This window comes from Vipera ursinii, assembly GCF_947247035.1.
Source record: "Vipera ursinii genome assembly, chromosome: 2".
Classification (NCBI taxonomy): Eukaryota; Metazoa; Chordata; class Lepidosauria; order Squamata; family Viperidae; genus Vipera; species Vipera ursinii.
In genome coordinates this window covers 246622732-246645665 of record NC_139513.1, presented here as the reverse complement: position 1 = coordinate 246645665, position 22934 = coordinate 246622732, and the positions used below count along the sequence as shown (strand labels likewise).

Here is a 22934-nt window from a genome sequence, read left to right as displayed (position 1 = left end):
TCGTGAGCTCCGGAGACAGCGACATCCCGTTCTCCCGCCGCGCGGTCAGACCCAAGTCCGGCCTGAACCATGGTTGATTGGCCACCCCCCAAGGCCAGACAACCCTTATCACCCACCCCGCTCCCTAACCCTATAAAAAATCTAGATAAAAAAATGATCAGAGGCCTTCTATTAACTTTATATTGACGGCCCCTGCCCCTGCCCAGATTTGTGACTGGGGGCCTGATAAGGAGGCAGCGTGAGGAGAGGAAGGCCTACAGCAGCAACAGCGGCCTTTCCGGCAGCAGGGAGGGGGTTTGTCGGGCCGCCGCAAGACTTCCCCCTCCTTCACTGTATGTCGGGCTCACTTTGAAATACATAGAAGATTGTAGCAAGTGAGCTGCCATGACTGAGGTGGTGTCTCAACATTGGGGCTGTGCCTATTTGCCAGATGTATTAGTGTACTTAATTAGCACACTTGTGAGCAAGCATTTCTACATTCTAGTTCAAGATTTATAACTACAGTAGAATATTTGTCAGCAAAGGAGTTTTCATACTTTCATAGTTGCCTGTCTATATATGGACGGGTAGTGCTGCACCTGTAGTAAAGAGCAAGGAAACTGAAGCTACTGGAGGAGAACAAGCAATGCAGTTAGAGAGAAGATCTCCAAAGTATATAATGTAGAAAAAGCTAGGAGCATGAAAGTGCAAATAAATCTAAACTGTTTAGAAAAGAACTAGTGATGAAGTTTATCAATTTTGTGGATAGTGGATACAGGAGAGAGCTACCGAAAGAGTTAATAAACTGCAAGAAACTCTGTAAATGAATGTGTGTAAGATTGTTAAGCTAAGACCACAATATACTAAAAAGAGAAGTACATATTATTTTATTTGAACTGTAGCAATGAAAGTTGCTCTCCTTGGCAGAAGAATGCTGAATGTGTTTGGATTAGTTCTTGTCCCTTCCCTATGTGTTAATGGAGACACATTCCCTGTATCCTCTTCAAGCAACTGGACTAAGATGGGCTATGGTGTTGAGGGAAGTCAGCTCCCCAGAGAAGGAAATATTAAAAGGGCAGAAAAATATATTTCCTAAAAAGAAATTGAACCAGGAAAGCATGCCAAGTTTTCTTAATAGTCTCAGGTCTCCTTCCCCACAAGCAGAAAACCAGTTCTATAGACATGCAAATGTGAGCCATCAAGAAGGTTGGAGCCAGGAACTTAGGTAGACGAAGGCTTAACACCTACATACTCCAGCCCCAGGGAAGCAGGGGCTGGGACATACCCACAATCAGCAAGATTCCTAGAAGGGCACACCTGGACTCAGGACACACAGGAAATAGCCTCAAACAGGAACTGCAAATAACTCCCAACAATGGAGCCCAAGAGGTATAAAAACCCACTACCTACATGTGGTCAGCCTTTTTTTTCTGTTGGATCCATCTTCCTGTCTGGCTTTCTTCTGCAATAAACTGTAACCCTCTTCCCAAAGCAGTCTCCATGTTGTTTATACCCGGCTTGGATGGAACTATGATGAAGACTTTTCTTCCTGCAGTGTGATGCAGCAAGGCTATCCTTATATTCATATCTTGGTAAAACTTAGAAATTAAATATAACAAGCTAGTTTTTCAACACTGCCCTTAAGATAGGAAAGTGTCCTGCAGTGGAGGGCGAAGAACATGTTTGCATTAGATATCTATCCTGTTCTGTGCCATGTACTATTTTGCTGATGCCGTTATTTTTATTTGATATTTTAATCCTATTCTATAAGCTACCTAGAGCTACTTTGTGATTGAAGCAAACAAGTTGATAAATAAATAGGTCAACAAATAAATCAACAAATGGTAATGCATAAGTTTGGTATACAACCCAAAACTACATGTAAACATCTCGGGCTGATTCTGCTATGGTTTATGCAAAAAAAAAAAATATAATACTATAGAAAACAATTGACAGGCACCCAATCAAGCCATCAGATACTGATTGGTCAACATGAATTTCTGTCTTCAGAAGCCACTCTCATATACTCTAATCTCCCTCCAAAATCCAATTTGGAGCCAGTTGCTTTTCCTTTTACACAAGTTGCAGAGTAAAAACTTACGTATAAACTATGATAATCTCAGGGAATCTCCTTATATAGACATCCCCAATTTATTTTCTCTCTTAAGTCTTTATTTTATGAAAGCTAAGTTACAGCATGCGAAACAATTGTGTTAGCTCAATTCACCTCAAAATTAACAATATAAATTGTAGACCTTACCAATCCAGCCAACCATAGTTTAACTACTCACAATTAAACCATTTGGTTCTTTTCCAGTTGAGTTAAGCACTGATAATTTATTACAGATTTTTTAAAAGAAGAGAGAAAAGAGAAGCTAGAATAGCCAAGTGTCATATTGTTATTGCACACACAGAGAGATACACAAAGGCAAGCAGATGGTGGTATGCTAGGACTGTCATAAAAAGTGGACTGTAATCTAATAAACATGTCTAGACATTTTGAAAGAAATCTGTTATAAAACTATTCATCCAAGTTCCCAACAGCATCAGAAGGCTGTCTTCAGTTCTGCTTTGCATGACCTCATGGCAGCTATCAAACTGTTACTTTAAATATATTGAAAGAAATATGTCCCTGACAACGCAGCAAGTGAATATGCAGAGGGGAGAAGGTGGTATTAAAAGTTCTGCAACAAAGGTCTTTAAAAAGAATAGAGGAAAAAGAGACTCATTAGATATTCAGGCAAGCTGAAAAGAAAAATGATTCTTTTCATATTCTAATTTCCCTCTGCTCATTGCTAATTGAGTAACCACTGAGAAAAAAGAACGCATTTAGCAATTCTGCAGGTGTTTTACCTCTCCCATTATCTCAAACACCAGTGCTAGGAGAAAAAATGCACCAAATACATTTGAAACAGAAAACATTTCTTTTTACAAAGACCTAATCTTAACATTTAAAGCTATCTTTTCATCAGATTCATTACAATGTCCATCCTCTAGATCAAAGGTCCCCAACCTTTTGGGCACCAGGGACCAGTTCCGTGGAGAGAGGTTTTTCCGTGGACTGGAGGGTGTGTGGTTTTGTGTGCTGCCTGCATCTTGCGGATGTGGCTTTGCTTGTTTGTGCGGACCAGTTGCTGGCATGCCATGGCCCAGCAGCAGTCCAAGGACTGGGGGTTGGGGACCCCTGCTCTAGATCTTAGCCTACATGTGGCATAGGTAATTTCAACTTTGTGAGAAAGCGGTACCATTTTTATAAGTTTTCAGGGTCCTGCCATGGCCGTGTTTCTATTGGCACCTAGATTTCTTTTATGAACTTGAGCTTTAATATTCTTTATTAAAGACAAAATGACAAAAAGCTGTAGGCAAGATACTAGGTTTTTTTTCCAATTACTTATTTCCACTTGCATTTGTAGTAAAAGGGAAAAGTAGAAATCCCTGGTTAAAAGAAAAAGTCAAGTCTACCATTTCTCTGTTCTATCAGTGAACAGTTTCACCACATCCCAGTGGTGAACTTGTAAAAACAATGTCCATGTAAGACAAAGGCTGAAAAGGAGAAGACACTGATGGCAGAAAGCCTCTTTCTCCAATGGAATGAAACACAAGAAGTGAACTGGACAAGGCTGCTTATGACATACAAGTCAGAAAATGCTACTTTTGAAGCAGAGTAGAAAAAGACAGGAGGAAATTGCTTTTCTGGTAGGCTGAAGAGGACATTCCTAGTTTTAAGAAGTGGTTGGTGGCTCATACTCACATTAGGGCAAACTGGAATTCTCTTAATTTATCTTTTAAGTTCATTTTAGCTTTGTATCATAAGATGTAGTATTGCCTAAACTGGTTATGAAAGTGCTTGAACCTTATTGTTACCTGATTAAATTTGTAACTTCTTTGATTTAGTTGTTCTTAGAATGTAATATCAATGTGAATTTCATCAAGATGACATCTCAACTTCTGAAACTATTCTCAAAAGCAGAGTATGAAGCAGCTGATTAATTACAAGTTGTCATGCGCTTATAAAAAGAAGCATGAATGGTAATTTGAATATTTCTTTGAACTGAAGTATGTGTAAGTTTAGGATTTTAATATTCATTTTAGAGAACAGTATATGTTGATGTTATCAAGAGCTATGTGAGGAGAAATGCGCCTTCTAAAAACAACTGAAGTGACAAGTTCAGAATTGCAATATAAAGACAACAGTATTATCTAAATTAGGCAGCAAGAGCTTCGGATTTACCCCATCCCTGTTCTTCTTGTTGGACCCCCTCCCAAATCTTCAGTAGTATGTTTTATAATAATTGCTACACATACACATATATAATGCAGAATTACAAAGAAGAGATGTAACTTAGAAAAAACCAGCAACCAGTTGGCATAAGCAAATTGGCCATTTCCACCTCTGAATCTGTGCATGTGAGCCATAGTGTGGTCACTGTACAACCACACACATACATAATGCAGGAGGAAATTACTACTTTGCTACTTACAATCATCAGATGGAAGGCAGAAGTTCAAAAGATCAGGAAAATTTGCTCCTCTTAATTCTTTGTCATTATCATGTTCTTTTCCACAGTCACAGAATCCAAGAAAAGCAGTTTTTTGTAAATCTGCATTAATGCCATGCAAACAGATTTCTCTCAGGATATTTGTATATATGTATCCTACCTGCCAGTGCCAACATGACATCTTTTTCTTGTTATTCTTTTCCTGTGCAACAAAATCAAATAGAAACCAAAATGTGTAAAAAAAACTACAGTTCTAAACTACATATTTAGAAACATTAACAGAGCATTGGCTGCAGCAGAATCAATGCAGATCTTGGAGGAACTCATCTGGGACATGACAATGATAAACACAAGTCCTTTCTACACCAAGATTAACTTGGCTCTTACCTGTTTTTGAAGAGGCACAGAGCTTGAAATAAAATATTTTACTAGGTCCATTAAAACTTTCAGACATGACATGTTTAATTTGGCACTTTCTCCCAGTACCATCAAGGCCAGTACTGATTCCAACCTAGATATTTCAAATCAATAAGGACAAATATCAGTCTACTTTTTCGAATGAAAAATGCAACATTATTAAAAAATAATGCTAAATTCTCTTGGATTTAGCTGGTACCACATTTTCTTTACATGAAATTCAGTTGAAGGCATGGAATATCCCATGCAAAGTATTTTCTTAAGTGTCAGCCATTTTGAGTAGCAGTTTTGTTGATGCATGCTTATACATTATATACATCCATTCCTTGATGCAATGCTTATACATTATTAATTCAGCAACAAAATAAGTTGGGCTACTGACTACCAATATGCTAGCATAAAAGACCTATGGCCAAGCACATAGCAAGCCCATTTGAAGAAGGAAAGCAGCTACACAGAATATCAAAGGATCACATGTTCAGGATCTAGCAGTGATAGGAAACACCATAGAGATTCCAGTTTTTCTTTTTTTATATAGCACTTGGCAATAGGACTTGTATACCACTTCCCAGTGCTTTACAGCCCTCTCTAAGTGGTTTACAGAGTCAGCACATTGCCTCCAATAATCTGGATCCTCATTTTTATAGACCTCAGAAATATGGAAGGCTGAATCAACCTTGAGATGGTGAGACTCAAACTGCCAAACTGCTGGCAGTCGGCAGTCAGCAGAATTAGCCTGCAGTACTGCATTCTAATCTCTGTGTTACCACCACAGTTCATCATTCAGAAATAAATAATCATTTTAATTGTTAGTCAGTTTTTTTTCACTTTTCAGTTGACCGTTTTTACATTCTTTTATGAGTGAGTCTCTTGCTATGTTCTCTTGGCAAACATAGTTTAATTTATCGTACATTACACATTTTTCTGTCTAGATATGTGTGGTTCTCAAAAGAATTCTAGGTAAGAAAATTTTTACACAACATGATATCTTTCTAATATACAAACATCACATCCAGGTGTCTAATTATTTTTATCACTCTAAGTTCAAAAAAAGAGCTTATAAACTTGGTTGGCATTTTACCCCTCCAGTCTCAGGTAAAAAAAATGATAAATGTCTGGCTGGTTAGTCTCTAGCAAAGAAATATTTTATCTGGTTTCACCTGTCTGTCTTCAACCCAGACACCACAGTCATCTAGCCATGTTTCCTCATGATATTGTTCCATTTCAGCAATCCTCAGGTCTGCCCTTGCACACTTTGGTGAGATTTGTTACAATCTCATCTAACATCCTAGAAAGCTTAATTAGTGGAACTACTCGATCGATTTAGGTTCTTCAACCAACCACAGTCCATCACAGTCCAACAGCCTTTAAAACTGTCTAACCCAGGGCTTTTCTTGTCATAGAACGCTCAGAACGGAGTTCCGGCACCTTTTTTGGATGGAACCTTGTAGGGTAGGCAAAGCGGGTTGTATGACATGTGTGAGTTCTGGCACCTTTTTCTTTTACAATAAAAGCACTGGTCTAACCTATCTTAGCCATTGTGAGACCTTTAGTTGCCAACCAGAATTTCCCCAGAATTCTCATTAATCTTGATGTATCCTCATGGAATTTTTCTAAGCATTCCCCCTCATTCCTCCAACTGTCTGTCAGCAGAAAGGATATTCAGGTATTGGCTAGCTTGGAGGCAACAATATCTCCAAATTCAAATAATAAAGTGTACCCTTGCAAAAATATAGATATATCCATGATTATAGTGAACTGAGACTGTGTAGTACTTCACACAAAAATAAAAAAAAATGTTTTGAAGGAGGTGTGCATGCAAATGTAGCACCTGGGACTCTCAGCTGCATAATTTCTTGAATCATATGACTATCTTTTCTGGCTCTCTGCCACGTCAACCCCAGAAAATATATGAACTGAAATGTGTGTGTATTTCCTGATAGGTATTACATTTCTACCATCTCCCAAAGCCTCAGAGCACTTTTTGGAACTGTAAACAGATCTATATGAATTTCACTATAAATTATTATAAGAAATTATTTAAGTGTTCATTGCAAACAGATGGGAAATAGATGGGCAGTCACCTACAAATCTTCATTATGTCAAACATGAAGATAGCTTTACAGTATAATCTCCCCCACCCATCATTACTGAAACTTTTAACTAGCTTCAATAAATCTGAAAGAATGAGAATGCATACCTTAGCCTAGGGGTGATCCTGCTAGTATGCTAGATCAAATACATGCTTAATCAGTCAGTAAAAACAATAACCCAATATACTACATTTGTTTTGCTAACATACAAACCCATTTTTATTAACACAGTTTTGTGCTGTGGTGTCTTTGGAATGCTTAAGAGATAACATGACAGATGGGAGTGCTTAGGGTTTCTGATAATATTGGAGACCATAAAACAATTTCCAGTGCATATTCCTATAATAAATTAGGAGTAGATTTTATTGGTGGATGCAATGGTATATGAGAATGATCTTAGGAGAAAAGAGGGACAGCAGCAAACTGGACAACTGGTGCATTAAAAGATATCTCAGGCCACAGCAGGTGAAAGGCATGGGAAGCATTTCAGAAGGGACCTGCCCTAACTTTCAGCAGAATAAAAGGAAAGAAATAAATACTTTCGGTCTTGCAAGATTCTGCTAATGTAACCTTACAATAACGTTAGCACTCACTACCTTGAAGGTCTAACATGGTGGATTACTCATAAATTACAGTAGAATCTGCAATTATATCACTCACCTCTTGCTATACATCTCTATTTTTCAGCTGGTTAATATATTGTGCTCCAGCATCAAAACATTTCAGTTTCTTTCAGGTTAGCTGCTCTCACCATTTTTTTCTCAAATTAAGTTTGAGAAAGTCCAACCTTGAATGTAAAGTATCACCTGAGAACACCACCAACCTTTGATTTGGAGATTCTATTGGGTTTCTCCTAGTTTCTCTGCAAATTATCTCAGTCATGAATCACATTATATGAGTATTCCTTTAATTTCTACCAGAAAAGGAATATCAAAGGAATACTCATATAATGTGGATTCTGTGGATTGTTCATTTGCCTCTACAACATAAATTATCTATTTCATTTGCATGGTTATATATCTTTTGCATTTGTTCCCACCATAGAACAAACTCCAATGTTTCATTTGAGCAACAGCTGTAAACAAAAGTCTTAAGGATTGGAGATTAATAGTTGTGGCTGTTGATGAATGATGGAGCATAAATTCCCTTCCATTCAAGCACTGGTTGTAATGCTTATCATCAAACCAAATTCAAACCTTTTTTTCCTATATCATGATGCAAAAACAAGACATTCACTGTCATTTTTTACAGTATATGATGTAACAACATTGATGCCATATTGTGAGGCATCACAAACCTAAAAAGCATAATATCTGTACTATGTCTCATGGCTTTGGAGCATTTATGATTGCTTGAATAATCCACGTTGAATATTATCTGTATGCTTCTATATGTTTTGTGCACCAGAGATGTAACTACAATAAATAATATTAGGAGCAAAGAATTCATATCTGTTGTGTTATGCTTGAAGGCCATCAATTGCCAACCTTTGCAGCACTATCTTGCAGATGAAGCACATCATTTTTTTTCCAGTGGCAATTATGTCATCTAAATAACACTAGGTGCCTAGACTATCTTGTAACACTTAGTTCATGGCTTTCTGTCAAAGTGCTGGTGCAAATACTACTCTAAAAACAACAATAACAATAACAATAACAATAACAATAACAATAACAATAACAATAACAATAATAATAATAATAATAATAATAATAATAATAATAATAATAATAATAATAATAATAATTTTATTTGTATACCGCCCTTCTCCCAAAAGACTCAGGGCGGTGAACAGGGCAATATACTAAAATGCACAGATACAAAAATTAAAAAAGATTAAACATAGTGCCCAATACAAAACAACAATAAATACAGTACATTAAAAGCAATAATAAAACCCAAACCCATCAGGCCAGGCCGGCTTGTTCGAACAAGTAGGTCTTTAGGTCGCGCTGGAAGGAGCGAAGGTCGGGCGCCATCCGGAGCTCAACCGGTAAGCGGTTCCACAAGTCCGGCACACCCACAGAGAAGGCCCTCTCCCTGGGGGCCACCAGATGGCATTCTCTGACTGGTGGCACCCTGAGGAGGCCCTCTCTGTGGGAGCGCACTGGGCAGAGGGAAGTTGATGCCGGCCGCAGGTGCTCCCTGAGGTATTCCGGACCCATGCCATGTAGGGCTTTAAAGGTCATTACCAGCACCTTGAATCTCACCCGGAAGACAACTGGAAGCCAATGCAGCTCATGGAGTAAAGGTGTAACATGGGAGTATCGGGAGACTCCCAACACAACTCTTGCAGCTGCATTCTGCACCAGTTGGAGCCTCCAGGTGGTCCTCAAGGGCAGCCCCATGTAGAGAGTGTTGCAGTAGTCTAACCGAGAGGTCACGAGCGCATGAGGCATCCCGGTCTAGATAGGGCCGCAACTGGCGCACCAGGCGAACCTGGGCAAAAGTCCCCCTAGTCACGGATACTAAATGATCTTCAAAAGAAAGCTGTGAGTCTAGGAGGACTCCCAAGTTGCGAGCCCTATCTACAGGGGGTAAAAACTCACCCCCCATAGAAAGAGATGGAATATTCTGAATTTCCCGAGATGACAAGATTATGATAAGAAAATAGTTCGGGATCTTTCTCCTTTTCCATTTACTAGTTCTACTTTGTTAAAGCAACTGAGGTTAGCAAAACTGTCCTCATTTCTAACCAAGTGGTATTGAATTAATGGTTCTCTGCACTATACCACCTATTTTATTATAAAGGCAGGTTTTGCCTTTAGATCTTCATTGAACTAATATTTCTGTGTAAAATACTTCATCATCTATAATGATAGATGATATCTTAGTTCGTTTTGATCTGTTACTGTCTGTTGATATGTTGTTGTAAGATCATTTACAGTATATTTGCCTTTACTCCTAATTTCAGCTTTATAGTATTTCAGTAGAAGTTTCCAGAGAGAGATGGCATTTCATGACTTCTTGTAAATGTTAAATCTGTCCCACTATGAATCATTTTTATCTTTTCTTTTAAAATTTCACTATTCTATTTAACTAAGCTACAATTAAGCCCAATTTTTTAATGTTTAGAAAGCAGTTTAAGTTCAGGTAGATGTTTGGTTTGTGCTTATAAAGTGCTTTACAGTAATAGTGGCTTTGACACTAAACACTCCTGCCTTATTTCTGCTGTTCTACAAAGCTATTGCAAGTTTTTACAGAGCAATTAAGCTTTTTCAACAGCCTCTATGCTTTGCTTCCCATAGCACTCAGTGAAAAGCCATATTTTATTCAGCAACGATCTCATTTGTTCAAGTCTCTGTATATATAAATGTCAAATCATTTGTGATACTCTGAACATATTAGCTTCCCCAATAAAGCTTGGTGGCGCAGTGGGCTAATGCCTCCTTAAGTTACACCAGCTGCCTGCAACTAGTGCAGGTTCGCATCCCACCAGGCTCAAGGTTGACTCAGCCTTCCTTCCTTCCGAGGTAGGTAAAATGAGGACCCAGATTGTTGGGGGCAATTAAGCTGACTTTGTAATAATGCCGCTGGGGTGTGTGTGAAAGCCCTAATAAGCAGGCATATACATAGAATGAAGGCTACTGCTAAGCTTGTAAGCCGCCCTGAGTCTTCGGAGAAGGGCGGGATATAAATGGAATTAAAATAAATAAAATAAAATAAATTCATTGTCCTTTTGTCTTTATTCTCTGACTGTTTCAGCATTATTCTTGTTATTCTTTTATTTATTTTTTGCCCTTTCTTCTTCCTTCCCCACTCCCCTCCAAATAAGGCAAGATTTAAAGGGGGGGGTTGGACTTTTTTGTTTGTTTGCTTACAATCTCACCCATCATGTTGTGCTTTTTCTACTATCAGTTAAAAGACCCTTGAGTCTAAAGTGGTTTTTTCTGCTTTTTTTTTTACTGAAGCTCTTTAAAAAGCTCCAGCAACTCTGCAAGTTTTATAATATATACAGGCAACCCAAGGGAATCAAGCAATAATAATAGGCCAGAAGTGTGTGTAATTAATCAATACTAACAACAACCAAATACACTGCACTTTAAAAATCAGTAAAGAAACACCTGAAATAATTGCAATTCGGTACTGCTTATAGGGTCTTTTTAGCATTTCCCCTTATATAATAAACACTCTCTGAAAGATGTATTAATCTTTGCATAATACATGAACATCATTATTTCCTCTAACTATATCCTGTTAATAAAGCTAACTTCAATATTCAGCCAATTAGCTAGCCAGCCAAATCAATTTTTATTTTCCTTAAGATGCTTTTCACAGGTTTATGCTATATTATTGTAATAATTTTTTAATTTACATGCTTAAATGATGCAGAATTTTAAAAAATAGACACTTCATGTTCTAAAGTCATCTTTATACAAATTAAGCATGCTTGATCTTCATAAATTTAATAAAGTGATTGCCTCAGACTTAAACAATAACTTCAGATTTCTTTAATTGGGGAGGCTGTTAAATATTTTTACAAGTGATTATAGAAGGGAATTGTTCTAACTTAGCAGTCAGAAGTAGATCTATCAGCACAGGACTTCAACCAACATCTTAGTAATATTATAGGTCATTCAGTGGAGTCAGGTCTTAAGCTGTAGGCCCTATGGGTTATACAGAGTCATAGTACTTCACAGCAAGTACTGCTTGAAAAGAGAATTAACTATGAAAGAACACATTACATTTAGTTCATTTCAATACCCTATGTAACAGGATACAAAATAGGAACTTATAGACAAAACAAGCAATTATTTTGCAAACATACAAATGTGAACTACAGGTAGTCTTCAGTTAACTAGGGCAATTGTAACTGGAACTGCTGTTGCTAAGCAACATAGTCATAAAGTGCTCCATCATATCACAACGCCACAGTGATGGCAATTCTGGCACTCCCAGTTGTTGTCATTAAGTGAATCACTATCAGTGGTTAAGGAGGGACCTCATGTGGTCCCCATTTGCAACCTACTACCAGCTTCCCATCGACTTTGTCAGGAGCCAACAAAGAAGGTCGCAAACAATGAACACATGACTGCAGGATGTTGCAACAGCTGGAACTCTGAGGACTGGATGTAACTACCACAGTTCTTGATTTTCAAACACAGAGATCCAATTCCCAAAATAATTCTTTATGGAATTTTTACCTCAACCCTTTTGCTATCTCCAACTATTATGAAGGTTCTTTCCTACTCACATGGAAAAGCAATTACATTAGTGAAATGTAATGCCCCTATTATTTAACCATACAAATAAAAATATCTCCTATTTACATCATTCCTGTTGAATTTTAAACTATTTTATCTGTTACTTCCTTAGAATCATTCTTCCTCTTAATTCATTTGATTATCACTGTGTTTTCTTCTGCTTTTTCTTTGACTCTAAATTTACAAGTTTAAAAATGATTCAGGTTTTTTTTGCTTATATAAATAACGTGTACTTTCTCCAGGTAGGATCCTGTCAGTATTGAAACTCAAGATACTTGCTAGCTATAACTGAGCCAAAGAACTGCAATAAAAGCAGTATGGGAAAATGCAGATTTGTAAGGGGAAATAACATCAGAAGAGTATGTTAAAATGTCCACTGTAAGTGTAAAGTAACTGATATATAATAACAGTATACTATACTAGTATAAATTAATCTAGTGTATGAATCTAATGAATCTGGTGAAAGAAAGGGAAATTTAAATAATGCCTTTGTCAAAGCAGCACAGTCCAGGAGTGCAAGCAATGCAGTGGACAAAGCATATTTAAAATTGAAAAAATGTATTATTCTTCCTTGCAGTCACTGTGCTTATATAAATAGGTACTGCATTGCATGGAGCTTAGAAATGCTTGGCAGAAGCGTTACTTGCTTCCTTGCATACTGCTAGAAGCAGCTTCTACTAATTTCTTGATTTTTCCTATCACAGAGGTAGCATGCTTTGTTGAGCTTCTTAAGGATATTTATTCTATTTTGAAATATTCTTTATTTTATTTAAGGGATATTTCATGTTTTTCTGTTACGTCTTACACCACAGAGATCCATCAGTTTGAAACTGTGGAAATCAAATTGATTGCATCATCTAACTGATCAGAGGAGAAAGAGAAGAAAGAAATATTGTATGTTTAAAACCTCTGCCCATTACACCTTGTCTTGTTCCAAATGAAAACACAAATCTTGTCCTGTTCCAAAGCCTTCAGTTCATGAGTTACTACTTTCTCTGTCTCTGTTACACGCCAGTTTTTCATCTTCTATGGGAATAGAGAGAATGGAACAGCATTATTTCGGAAGTGATACTTGGAGCAAGCATTGGAAGATATCCACTCTGTTATAATGCCAACACCTTCTCTCAACTGCTTCTTCCTTCCCCACTCTCTTGAAATTGATGACCATCTGCCCAATGTCTAGATGTCATGGTGTCAAAAGAGCAGACCATTCATACAGCATGGCTCATTCATGTCAACTATTGCCTCTAGGAAGAGCAAGATGACTTACTTCATGCTTATTAGTTTTAGGATATATGACAATGCTACTTTGGTCAGCATATATTTATAAAGACACCTAATGCATATGTAGTACTACAATCTAGTCTGCCAGAGACAAGATATCCAACCTTTTTAAGGTGAATACATAGTATTTGGACAACTTTCTGAAAGTGATGTCTTTTCCACTCCTTTCCTCAGTTAATGATAAGTTGCAAAGTTCACTCTATCCTCTCTGAATCTGAAATACTTTTTTCATATAAATAAACGAAACTCCTTGCAGATTTCAAAACCCTGTAATCTTTTGAAATATTTTTGTTGTTTAGATAAAATTGGTTTGGCTATTCATTGCATTACACCCTAAAACTAAGGGATCCATGATCCTATATATGACTGATACTATAAATCATACATTGTGGGAAAAGATGTTGATAGATGTTAAACTGTGTCTCCAAATTGATTTCTAAGTGAAAAGCAACTGGATGATTATCTACCATTGCCGAATTCCCACCAAGTGTAAGTTTGTGTCTATTTCTGCAGCAAAAAGAAAAGAAAAGATAAGAGTACACTACTGGAGTACATGTTGTTGTTTTAATTGGATAAAATCATTCTTTCACATCTTCCTGCTGATCCCTTTCCTAACCAAGGTAGAAGATGAGTGTGGGCTGACCATGGTGGAAATCACAGTTCATATCATTGTTCTGTCTCATCCATACATACTCTCTGACATAACCAAACTTGTTCTTCCTCTTTGTTGTGTATAAATGTTACAGTTATCACAGCACTTGAATTGTCATTTCTTTCTTTGTTTTGTTTTTGCATTCAGATTTCTTAGTTAAAGATTTCATGAAGACCTTGCTTCAGTTATATCCATCTTTATACTGACTTGGAGCTTATCTAAGACGATGTTGAAACCATCTGAACTCTGGGTCATATAGTTCATTCCTTTTAAATAATATAATATATTCTTTTTATTGTCTTAGAAGATTATATTTCTGATTTCTGAGTTATTTGCCAGGCATGTTAATGAACTATGCATTCCCAAATCAACATAGATACCTTGCTGTGAATAAAGACAAGCTAATTCTACACCTTGTGATCTCTTTTCTGCCAAAGAGCAAATCTGCTTTCCATTCAGTCAGGGATATAATTCTACACACATTATTCCAAACCTTACAATGCTGTCTGAAAGATCCTTGATCACCTTAAAAATAAATTGGTAGATTTCTGAAGAGCCACTCCCATTCATGTGCTTCCCAGGGTCAGCCAAGAGTCTGGGACTACCTCTTCAAAGATTTTTTAAAATGGACTGAACTATCTTAAGACTGCTAGGATCTGACAGGGCAGTTCCTGCTGTTTCTATAGGACCACTCTATGAAAATGGTGGCAAATTATGTACCGTATTTTCCGGTGTATAAGACAACTGGGCGTATAAGACGACCCCCGACTTTTGAGAAGATTTTCAAGATTTTTCATCTTATACGCCGGAAAATACTTACATGCCAGTTGCCAAGTGTCCAACACAAGCCCGATTCAGACCCGTCTGATGCAGATGGTGCAAAGCCCTGCCGGTTCCCGCCCAACGCCGGACGGCTCCGCCAGTGCTGCCTCAAGAGGGAAGGGTGTGAGGTGCCTGCCACGGCTCCCTGAGCACTCCTTAGCAGCCGGGGAGCACGCGCGTGCACAGGACTGCCCTGCCAGCTCCGGCCCGACGCCAGCCTGCCCTGCTTCCTCCACAGTGAGAGGGGAGGGCGTGCCTTCCCGGGCTCGTTGACTTGCAGCCACGCCGGAGCTGAAAGGGGCTTTTCCTTCCACCCACCCTTTGGAATAAACGCAAGAGCTCCCAGGGTCTGGCGTTTGTAAGGGGGAGGGGATGGGGCTTAGAGGCTCTTGGGGTGGGAAAGGAAAGGAAAGGAAAGGAAAGGAAAGGAAAAGAAAGGAAAGGAAAGGAAAGGAAAGGAAAGGAAAGGAAAGGAAAGGAAAGGAAAGGAAAGGAAAGGAAAGGAAAGGAGAGGAGAGGAGAGGAGAGGAGAGGAGAGGAGAGGAGAGGAGAGGAGAGGAGAGGAGAGGAGAGGAGAGGAGAGGAGAGGAGAGGAGAGGAAAGGAAAGGAAAGGAAAGGAAAGGAAAGGAAAGGAAAGGAAAGGAAAGGAAACATTTTAAAGCATTCCATTGTATGCATTTATAAAGAAAGTAGTATGTTCTCTTGCATCCTATAATTCACTATCTTAGATAAAAAGATATCTATGGATAATATTTCTCAGCATGGCATTTAGGTGCTCCATCTTGAAAACATGCAATTATGGATAAATTTCTTATATCCATTGAACCATTAGCATTTTAAGGTTCATTAAAAAAGATTGCACATTTCACAGAACATGGAGCTTTCTTTTCTTTTGCTTATCAATATTAAGCCAACAAGTTAGAAATAAGTATAGATTCTCACTGTTATAAGGACAACAAGAATAATAGTCTTCCAAATTATCATAACACTTCTATTTCGTCTTATAAAAAGATCTATCAGCTTAATGTATATAGAAATATCATTCTATTATTATGCATAATACTTTTCAGAGGAAAAAGGCAAAAATAAACAAGTATTTTTATATGTATCCGAGAATTTAATGAAGATTTGCTTACACAGAAACAGTAGAAATAATCCATCATCTTGAATTTGTTTCACTAACTTACAGTATGTTGATGTTGTGGCTCCTTAGATATTACTGTTATAAATACTGTCACAACTATTAGCCTGAAGGCAACAAATGGTCTAGCAGGCAATTAAGCTGAGATGAGTGTTCCTTACATGAACAAGTCATTCAATAAAGAGCCAGACCACAATCAGCAAAGTATTTCTTGATGCTTGGGCAAATAGTTAGGGTATTGCCTTCCAGTGCTCAGTGAGATTAGTCTAGACTCTAGTAACTCCTCTGTCAAGTATTTACACTGTGATATGCCTCCTCACTTTTGTCTAGCGCCTCCAGGTCCTCAACACTATGAAGAATCCACATTAGAGATGTGCAGATTTCAAGGGATGCTTTGCCTGGTTATAGGATTAAGCTAAGCAAAACAGTGTGAACCTCCTCCTTGCATTGCATTGCTGTCTGACACCTGAAACATCTGTAATTGCAGCTTGAATCATGCCAGATTTATTTCATGCTTCCCTCCTCCATTCAATGGAAATAAAACTCATGGCTCTATATAAAATTAAAGTTACCATGGAAGTTATTTTTAAATGGAAGCCATGCACATCTAATTGACATTCAGCTGAAACATAACCTGAGTTGGCATTCCTCCATATTGTTAAACGTAAGAAATACAAAAATATTCCTCAAAAATCATTGCTTTTACTCCAATATGCCAATTTCTAAACCGACCAAAAAGATCTCAGACCAAAATCACAGAACAGGGATATAATTAGCTTTTCTGTAAATCCATATAATTTTGTATATCTGAAAAAAAAATTCTTAACAAAATAGTTTAAGCATAAGGCAAAGTTCCAATGAGTGCAGTTTGCAATTATAACTTGTTGAGGCTTCAATTAACAGAAGCAATCAAAATACATTTCCAGCATAAAACTAATTGTAAGCATGCAAAATTAGTTTTATTACACTTTGCATAAAGAGCACCCAAAAATGAAGGCAAGTATTGGTCCCAGAAGAAAGATTGACACATTGCACTGCAGCTGTTTAGCTATGTGACAGATACTGTACTTTGAAATCACGAAATGCAGTTGGTATCAATAACAGACATAATTTAATAAAAGTAGACTGGTAAAATGTCCTAGCCAAAAAGACAGAAACAATTTCTAAATAAAATAAAGCAATACAAAGTACATAAATTGCTTCTCTTTCTGGCACAAAAATTGTAAATCTTTTTGACAAGCAACTTTAGAGTGATTAACATTTAGGCATAAAGGTTATTTAACATTTCAGCACAAAAATGGTTTCCATCAAGGGTATATCAAGTTATAAGATGTCCTTACCAGTTTTTTTGATGGAGCTGTTCCTTATAGAATAGGACATGCATGAGGACTGCATCTATTTCAGAGCTGCCATTATGTACACAAACCCAAACAAGAAGGCTGTGCCAAAGAAATTGCTTAATTCTGAATTGCTTTTCTTTGGAATTTAACTCAGCTGCTGAGCTGGCATTCGTGGATGTCTACCAAAAAAACCAAAAAAGTTAAATCCATTAATAAAACATTGCAAATAAAAAATTAATTGGCAACTCTCCTCACAGATTTGCATCTCTTTTTAACTAAAATTTTATTTTAATTGTATTATATTCTCATACTGAATTTCTCTAATTTCATTTTCTTTATGGATTTGTGTGGTTTGCATTTTGTTGCTGTTATTGTTTCCTTCAAAAAAATAAACCCAACAAAGGTCAAAAGAATAAAATATTTCATTTGCTGTAAGTCACTTTGTTCTTCGATGTTAATTTTTCATTGTATTGCATTAATTTTTAAGTAGAAGTGTGTGTGAACTCCCCATCTTGCTTCCTCTCTGTGGAACTTTTCCAATTCATCTTGTGACAGATTCGTGTGTTTTACCAGCATAGGATAGAATTAGCAGAGAAATTAGATTATTATAGGAGAATGAAAATTTCCAACTGTTGTGGAAACTGGTGTGTATGTGTTTCAAACTACACAGCTTGCAATATCTGCTGCTTCGGATCACTTCCATAGGAATCTAAAAAGTCCCATTAATATTTGGCTTGCATATTTTGACTGAGTTCTCTTTTCACTACCATATTCTTTTTGATAGCATTGCCTAATATGTTAACTCAGATATACTTTCAATAGAGCCAAAATAGGACTGAGAAGAGAGATAGTGGCTATCACTTTAAAAAAAATACAGAAAGAACACATACACATCTTTCTGAGATGATGGATGATACCAATTTTCTTAAAATATTAGAACCCAGAATATTTGCTGATGTAGAAAAAAAGGAAGGCATGGGGGGGGGGGAAGAAAAGCAAAATTCTGTTTAAAACAATTGATGAAGCAAACATTGGTAGAATGAGAATGGAAAATAGGATGACAAAAAAATCAGTTACTTGCAAAAGAGAGTAGCTTCAAATATAGAACAATCCAAATACGTTTTATGTGATATAAAGAAATTATGGATTCTTTGTACAATGGACAAAAGCATTTCTCTTACTCTCAACACACTACAGTCTTACCACCACTTCAAATGGCTGCCCTCTGGAACCAGTTACCCGTAGAGCTCAGGACTGCCCCTGATTTTCGTTCGTTCCACCGGGACCTGAAGACGTGGCTCTTTGAGCTTTCCAGCCAGGACTGAGAACTTTTAATTTTTAACCTATTGTAATTGGGGTTTTAATTAGAGTTAAGGGTTTTAGATTTAATCAAGGATAATTTAATTTATTTTAATTTGCTATTAACTTTTGTATTGTTATATTGTCTTAATTGCCTTGTGTACCACCCTGGGTCCTACGGGAGAAGGGCGGTATATAAGTTTAAATAATAAATAAATAAATAAATTAGAACAAAAAATAGTAAGGGTGACTTGGTTTTGAAAACTGGACTTAATCAGATGACACCCTTAGCTTTTTAGAGCTACTTTATCGTCATATATTACTGTCCTGTAATCTTATCTGATAGATAGCATAAGAATGCATTCCATATGTAAACAAATTAGAAGTCATTTGCATAGGTTGATGCCTGAAAAAAAATTAACATACAACCCTGTGCTATTTTAAGCATGTGTATCACATACACATTTTCAGGAATCTTTGCAATATTGCAAAAGATGAGAGAGGGTACATTTTTGTATGATATATGATGCATGATGCTTCCCCTTGTTGTATCATAAGCAACTACGGGGATCATATTAGGAATCATTCACAAAAAGTAGAATAAAGAACAAATACTTCAAAATTTTTAATTAAGATTTATTTTAATTAAATGCAAATAAAAATATTTTCATGAAAACAATTTTATATAAATTGTCTTAATATAAATTTAGAGAAGGCATCATTTGAAATTGAAACTATCTGGATCAAGATTACCTACTTTTAGATACAAAAGCTTGTGTCACAATGTCACTTTTTCATTTAATAATTGTAATTCAATCTATCACTTATTCAAATAATGAAGGTTAAAACTTCAGTGGCAGCTTTTTTATTCAAGCAAACTATTACTTTTGTACTTTCCTTATAATCTTAAAAGTTTAATATTTTAATTAAAGATGTAAAACAATTAACTGAAACATTGAGCTGTACACTTACTTTCCCCTACCTATGGTCAGTCTACAACTTTGTGCAACTCCACAATTTCTATAATTCAAGGGGGGTATGATTGATTTATGTTTGTTTTATAATATTTAGGCTGTACTGAGAATAGGGAGACCTACCTGTATTATTGCAACAGTTCAGTATATGGAAAAAGATACCCAATATTCTTAATCCAGTTTAGTAATTTTGAAAATATTCTCAGCTTAACTGAGCATGTAAAAAGAAGAGCATCTTTCTCATAAATGTGGTGGGATATCGGGGAACAAGGTACTTCTGAATTAATCGAGGAAGAAATTTATGAGCAAAATTACAATTTTAAGTTGATACAAGGCTTCTTCATTGTCTAATTTTAAGAACCAATTTTTCACAAAGTTCTTAAATTGAAAAATTTGATACACATATTTAATATGAGAAGGTTTTACTAAGTATGAATGTTTTGCATGCAAACAAAAATCTCCTCGTAATCACTTATGCCTGAGGTTTCTACAGGTAGTCTATCCCCATAGCAATCATGTGAGCTGAATAAACAGACAGGTGAAATCCACCGCCGTGTTTCAGTTCCATATACAGCCTGCTTTTATTACTCTATTTTTGCTTTTTGTTTCCTTATTTAAACAACTCCTATTCCTTTGGCATAATTTTGAATCTCTCTATAAAAAGTAACAGAGCAGAAAAGATTTCAGGGACATTATTAAGAGACAGCTAAAAATATCAGAATGGTGATTCAATTGCTATTACTGGAGCACGGTTTCTATAATATATTAAATTGTTCTGAGCAATAAATTATTCTTCAAACTTTTCCAAATTGGAGAACACATCTTTGTAACATCTTCCAGGAAGCCAGGAAAGGTAAAATAGAAGCCCTGAGTCATTTAAAATAAAATAGCTTCCAGACCTTGTATTCCTTGAGTTTTCCGTTCCAGCTCACAATGAAATATACAGAAGAGGTCCTCCAGCTTCTGCACTGCATTAAAGCCTGTGAGATTAGGATACAAATAAGGGCCTCTCTGGAAGCAGGGATGGCACCATTTTAAATCAGCACTGTGGTTGAATGTATCCATGAAGATGTGGGGTTTTAATCAATTAAATGCAAGAGTTAACTATATCAGCTACTGCACTAGGATAAATGGAGGCTTCCTTTGTTTCTTCTGTCCTAGGGGGTGAAGGGACCTGCATTGGCAGGAACTCATGCTTTGTCCCATTTCCTACATGGTAGGATCTCCCATCTCCTTCTGAAGCAAAGGCACAATAGCATCTTACTATAAACTAACGGGAAACCTACTATCTCACAAAAACATTCATTTCTTCTAGAACAGCAGCTAAGCCAAATAAGAATTTATTCTTTGTTTTCTGAATATCCCTAAGACAAGTGTTGAGGCTGGTCCTAAATAATAAAAAAACTAGATATAAATACTGTATTTAGAGAACAGTATATTTTTATTTGATGTCTAGACATCTGTGACTCTGCATGTTTGAAGTATGCACAGACCTATTATTTTCAGTCACAATGTATCAGTCATTTCCAAAACATATAGCTATCATTCATGCAAGATTTTTATCTTTTAAAAAAAACCTAACAAACTGAAGAATTGTATTTTGAAGTTCAGTAGGACACCTTGCAAAGAAGATTGGAACAGACAATACGGATCTAGATGGATAACATCTAGCCTGGTACTGAAGCTATTCCCTGTGTTCCTAATGTATGCCTCATTACTATGAGGTCTTTTAAATTTATTTTATCTGGGCAAAAAGCAATATTCATCATGGCAGTACAGCTGATGAGAAAAACTCCAGCAACCAATATCATGGTTCACTAAAAAAAAAAAACAACCACCCAAGCCACTTCAGGGTGTTGTGGGAGAAGTATATCTGCAACCATGCAGAATAGCAGACATTGAATCTGTCAGCACTGTACAAGTGAAGGGCTGCTGGTTGGCTAAGCAGAACTTGCTGGAATCAAAAACATATGTCACAGCAACAGCAAATGATTTTTAACAGCAAACAATCTCACTAGCTGCTATAAGTCAGAGGTTGTCATCTCCTAAAGCAAAACTGGTTCTCTTAATTTAAAACCTGAAGCTTAGACTCTATCTCTGTCTTATTCTTTATCTGTGGTCCTGAGAAACCCTTTAGTTTATCCACTGCTTGTATATCAGAGTACATGTCAAGGCTACCTCTCAATTCAAAGGAAAGATTGAACATGGTTATTTAGGTTTAGGTTTAGGTTTATTAAATTTATGAGGGACTGTCTAACAGTTTCTGCCCACTAAGTAAGATTGGACACTGTGGCTGACCATGCTCAAGGTCCCTTCAATTAAACAATATCATCTAGTAGGACCGAAGTAACACACCTTCTCCAATAAGCTTACCTAAAAGACATCTCTCCAGAGATCCATATGGGTCATACCTGCAATTATTCTGAAACTCTTTGAAAACCTGCCTTTGCTCTAAGTCAGTATTTTTCAAACTTGGCAACTTCAAGTTGAAAACCTCACATGACATTCCTTCTTGGACTGGACCTGCCTTTTCTCCCAGACCTGATAAAACAAGTAGACTTGATTGATGAGAGGCAGTCCCTCAAGTACCCTGATCACATGTTGTGTAGTGCTTTATAGTCACTAGATGACTCATGACCCATTGAGCCATCATTTTAGAGATATTTCTTGTTACCTAAATAGATAAATGGAAGGACCATGAGCAGAGGAAAAAGCAGTGGGAGCAGAAGTGATTTCTGACTTTCTGCCAGCTTCTCTTTGCAAATATAACTTTTATGAAGATCCTTCAATTTTAATTCCATGGAACAACAGATGCCCAATTTTGGACATATTCTTTAACTTAGCCCATTTGAAATAACTTGTTTCAAAAACTGTTGCCTTGTGATGCACCATTATGGCTTACAGACAGATAATAGAGGTTAAGTAGTATATAATTACTAGCACTTTGAATTGAACCTGGAAACAAACTGGTAGCCATCCTTGTCATCACATTTTACCCCAGTCGAAACGTCTGGATGCCCTTTAAGGAAGCCCCTTATAAAGCTCATTACAGTAATCCATGCAGGAGGTGACCAGGGTATGAGTGACTGACCACAGTCATTCCAGGAATGGGGATAACTGGTAAACAACCTGAAGTTGTGCAAAGGCCCTCCTAGCCACAACTGTCACCTGCTCTTTGAACAGGAGTCCTGAGCCCAGAAGGTCCCCCAGATTATGCATCAGATCTGTC

The 22934-nt window shown here is 37.0% G+C and overlaps 1 protein-coding gene across 1 annotated transcript in view; it reads right to left on the bottom strand.

The window, feature by feature from the left end:
• The window catches only part of TMEM232 (transmembrane protein 232), a gene marked incomplete at its 3' end in the record, with an annotated part of 116870 nt that overhangs the window by 65512 nt on the left and 28424 nt on the right, over positions 1 to 22934 (bottom strand). Inside the window, exons 7-9 of the mRNA XM_083353505.1 lie at positions 17433 to 17611; positions 4866 to 4989; positions 4461 to 4680 (exon numbers count right to left, since the gene is read on the bottom strand). Of these exons, the coding sequence (XP_083209631.1) occupies positions 4461 to 4680; positions 4866 to 4989; positions 17433 to 17611 (523 nt within the window). The remainder of the gene's footprint in view (positions 1 to 4460; positions 4681 to 4865; positions 4990 to 17432; positions 17612 to 22934) is intronic.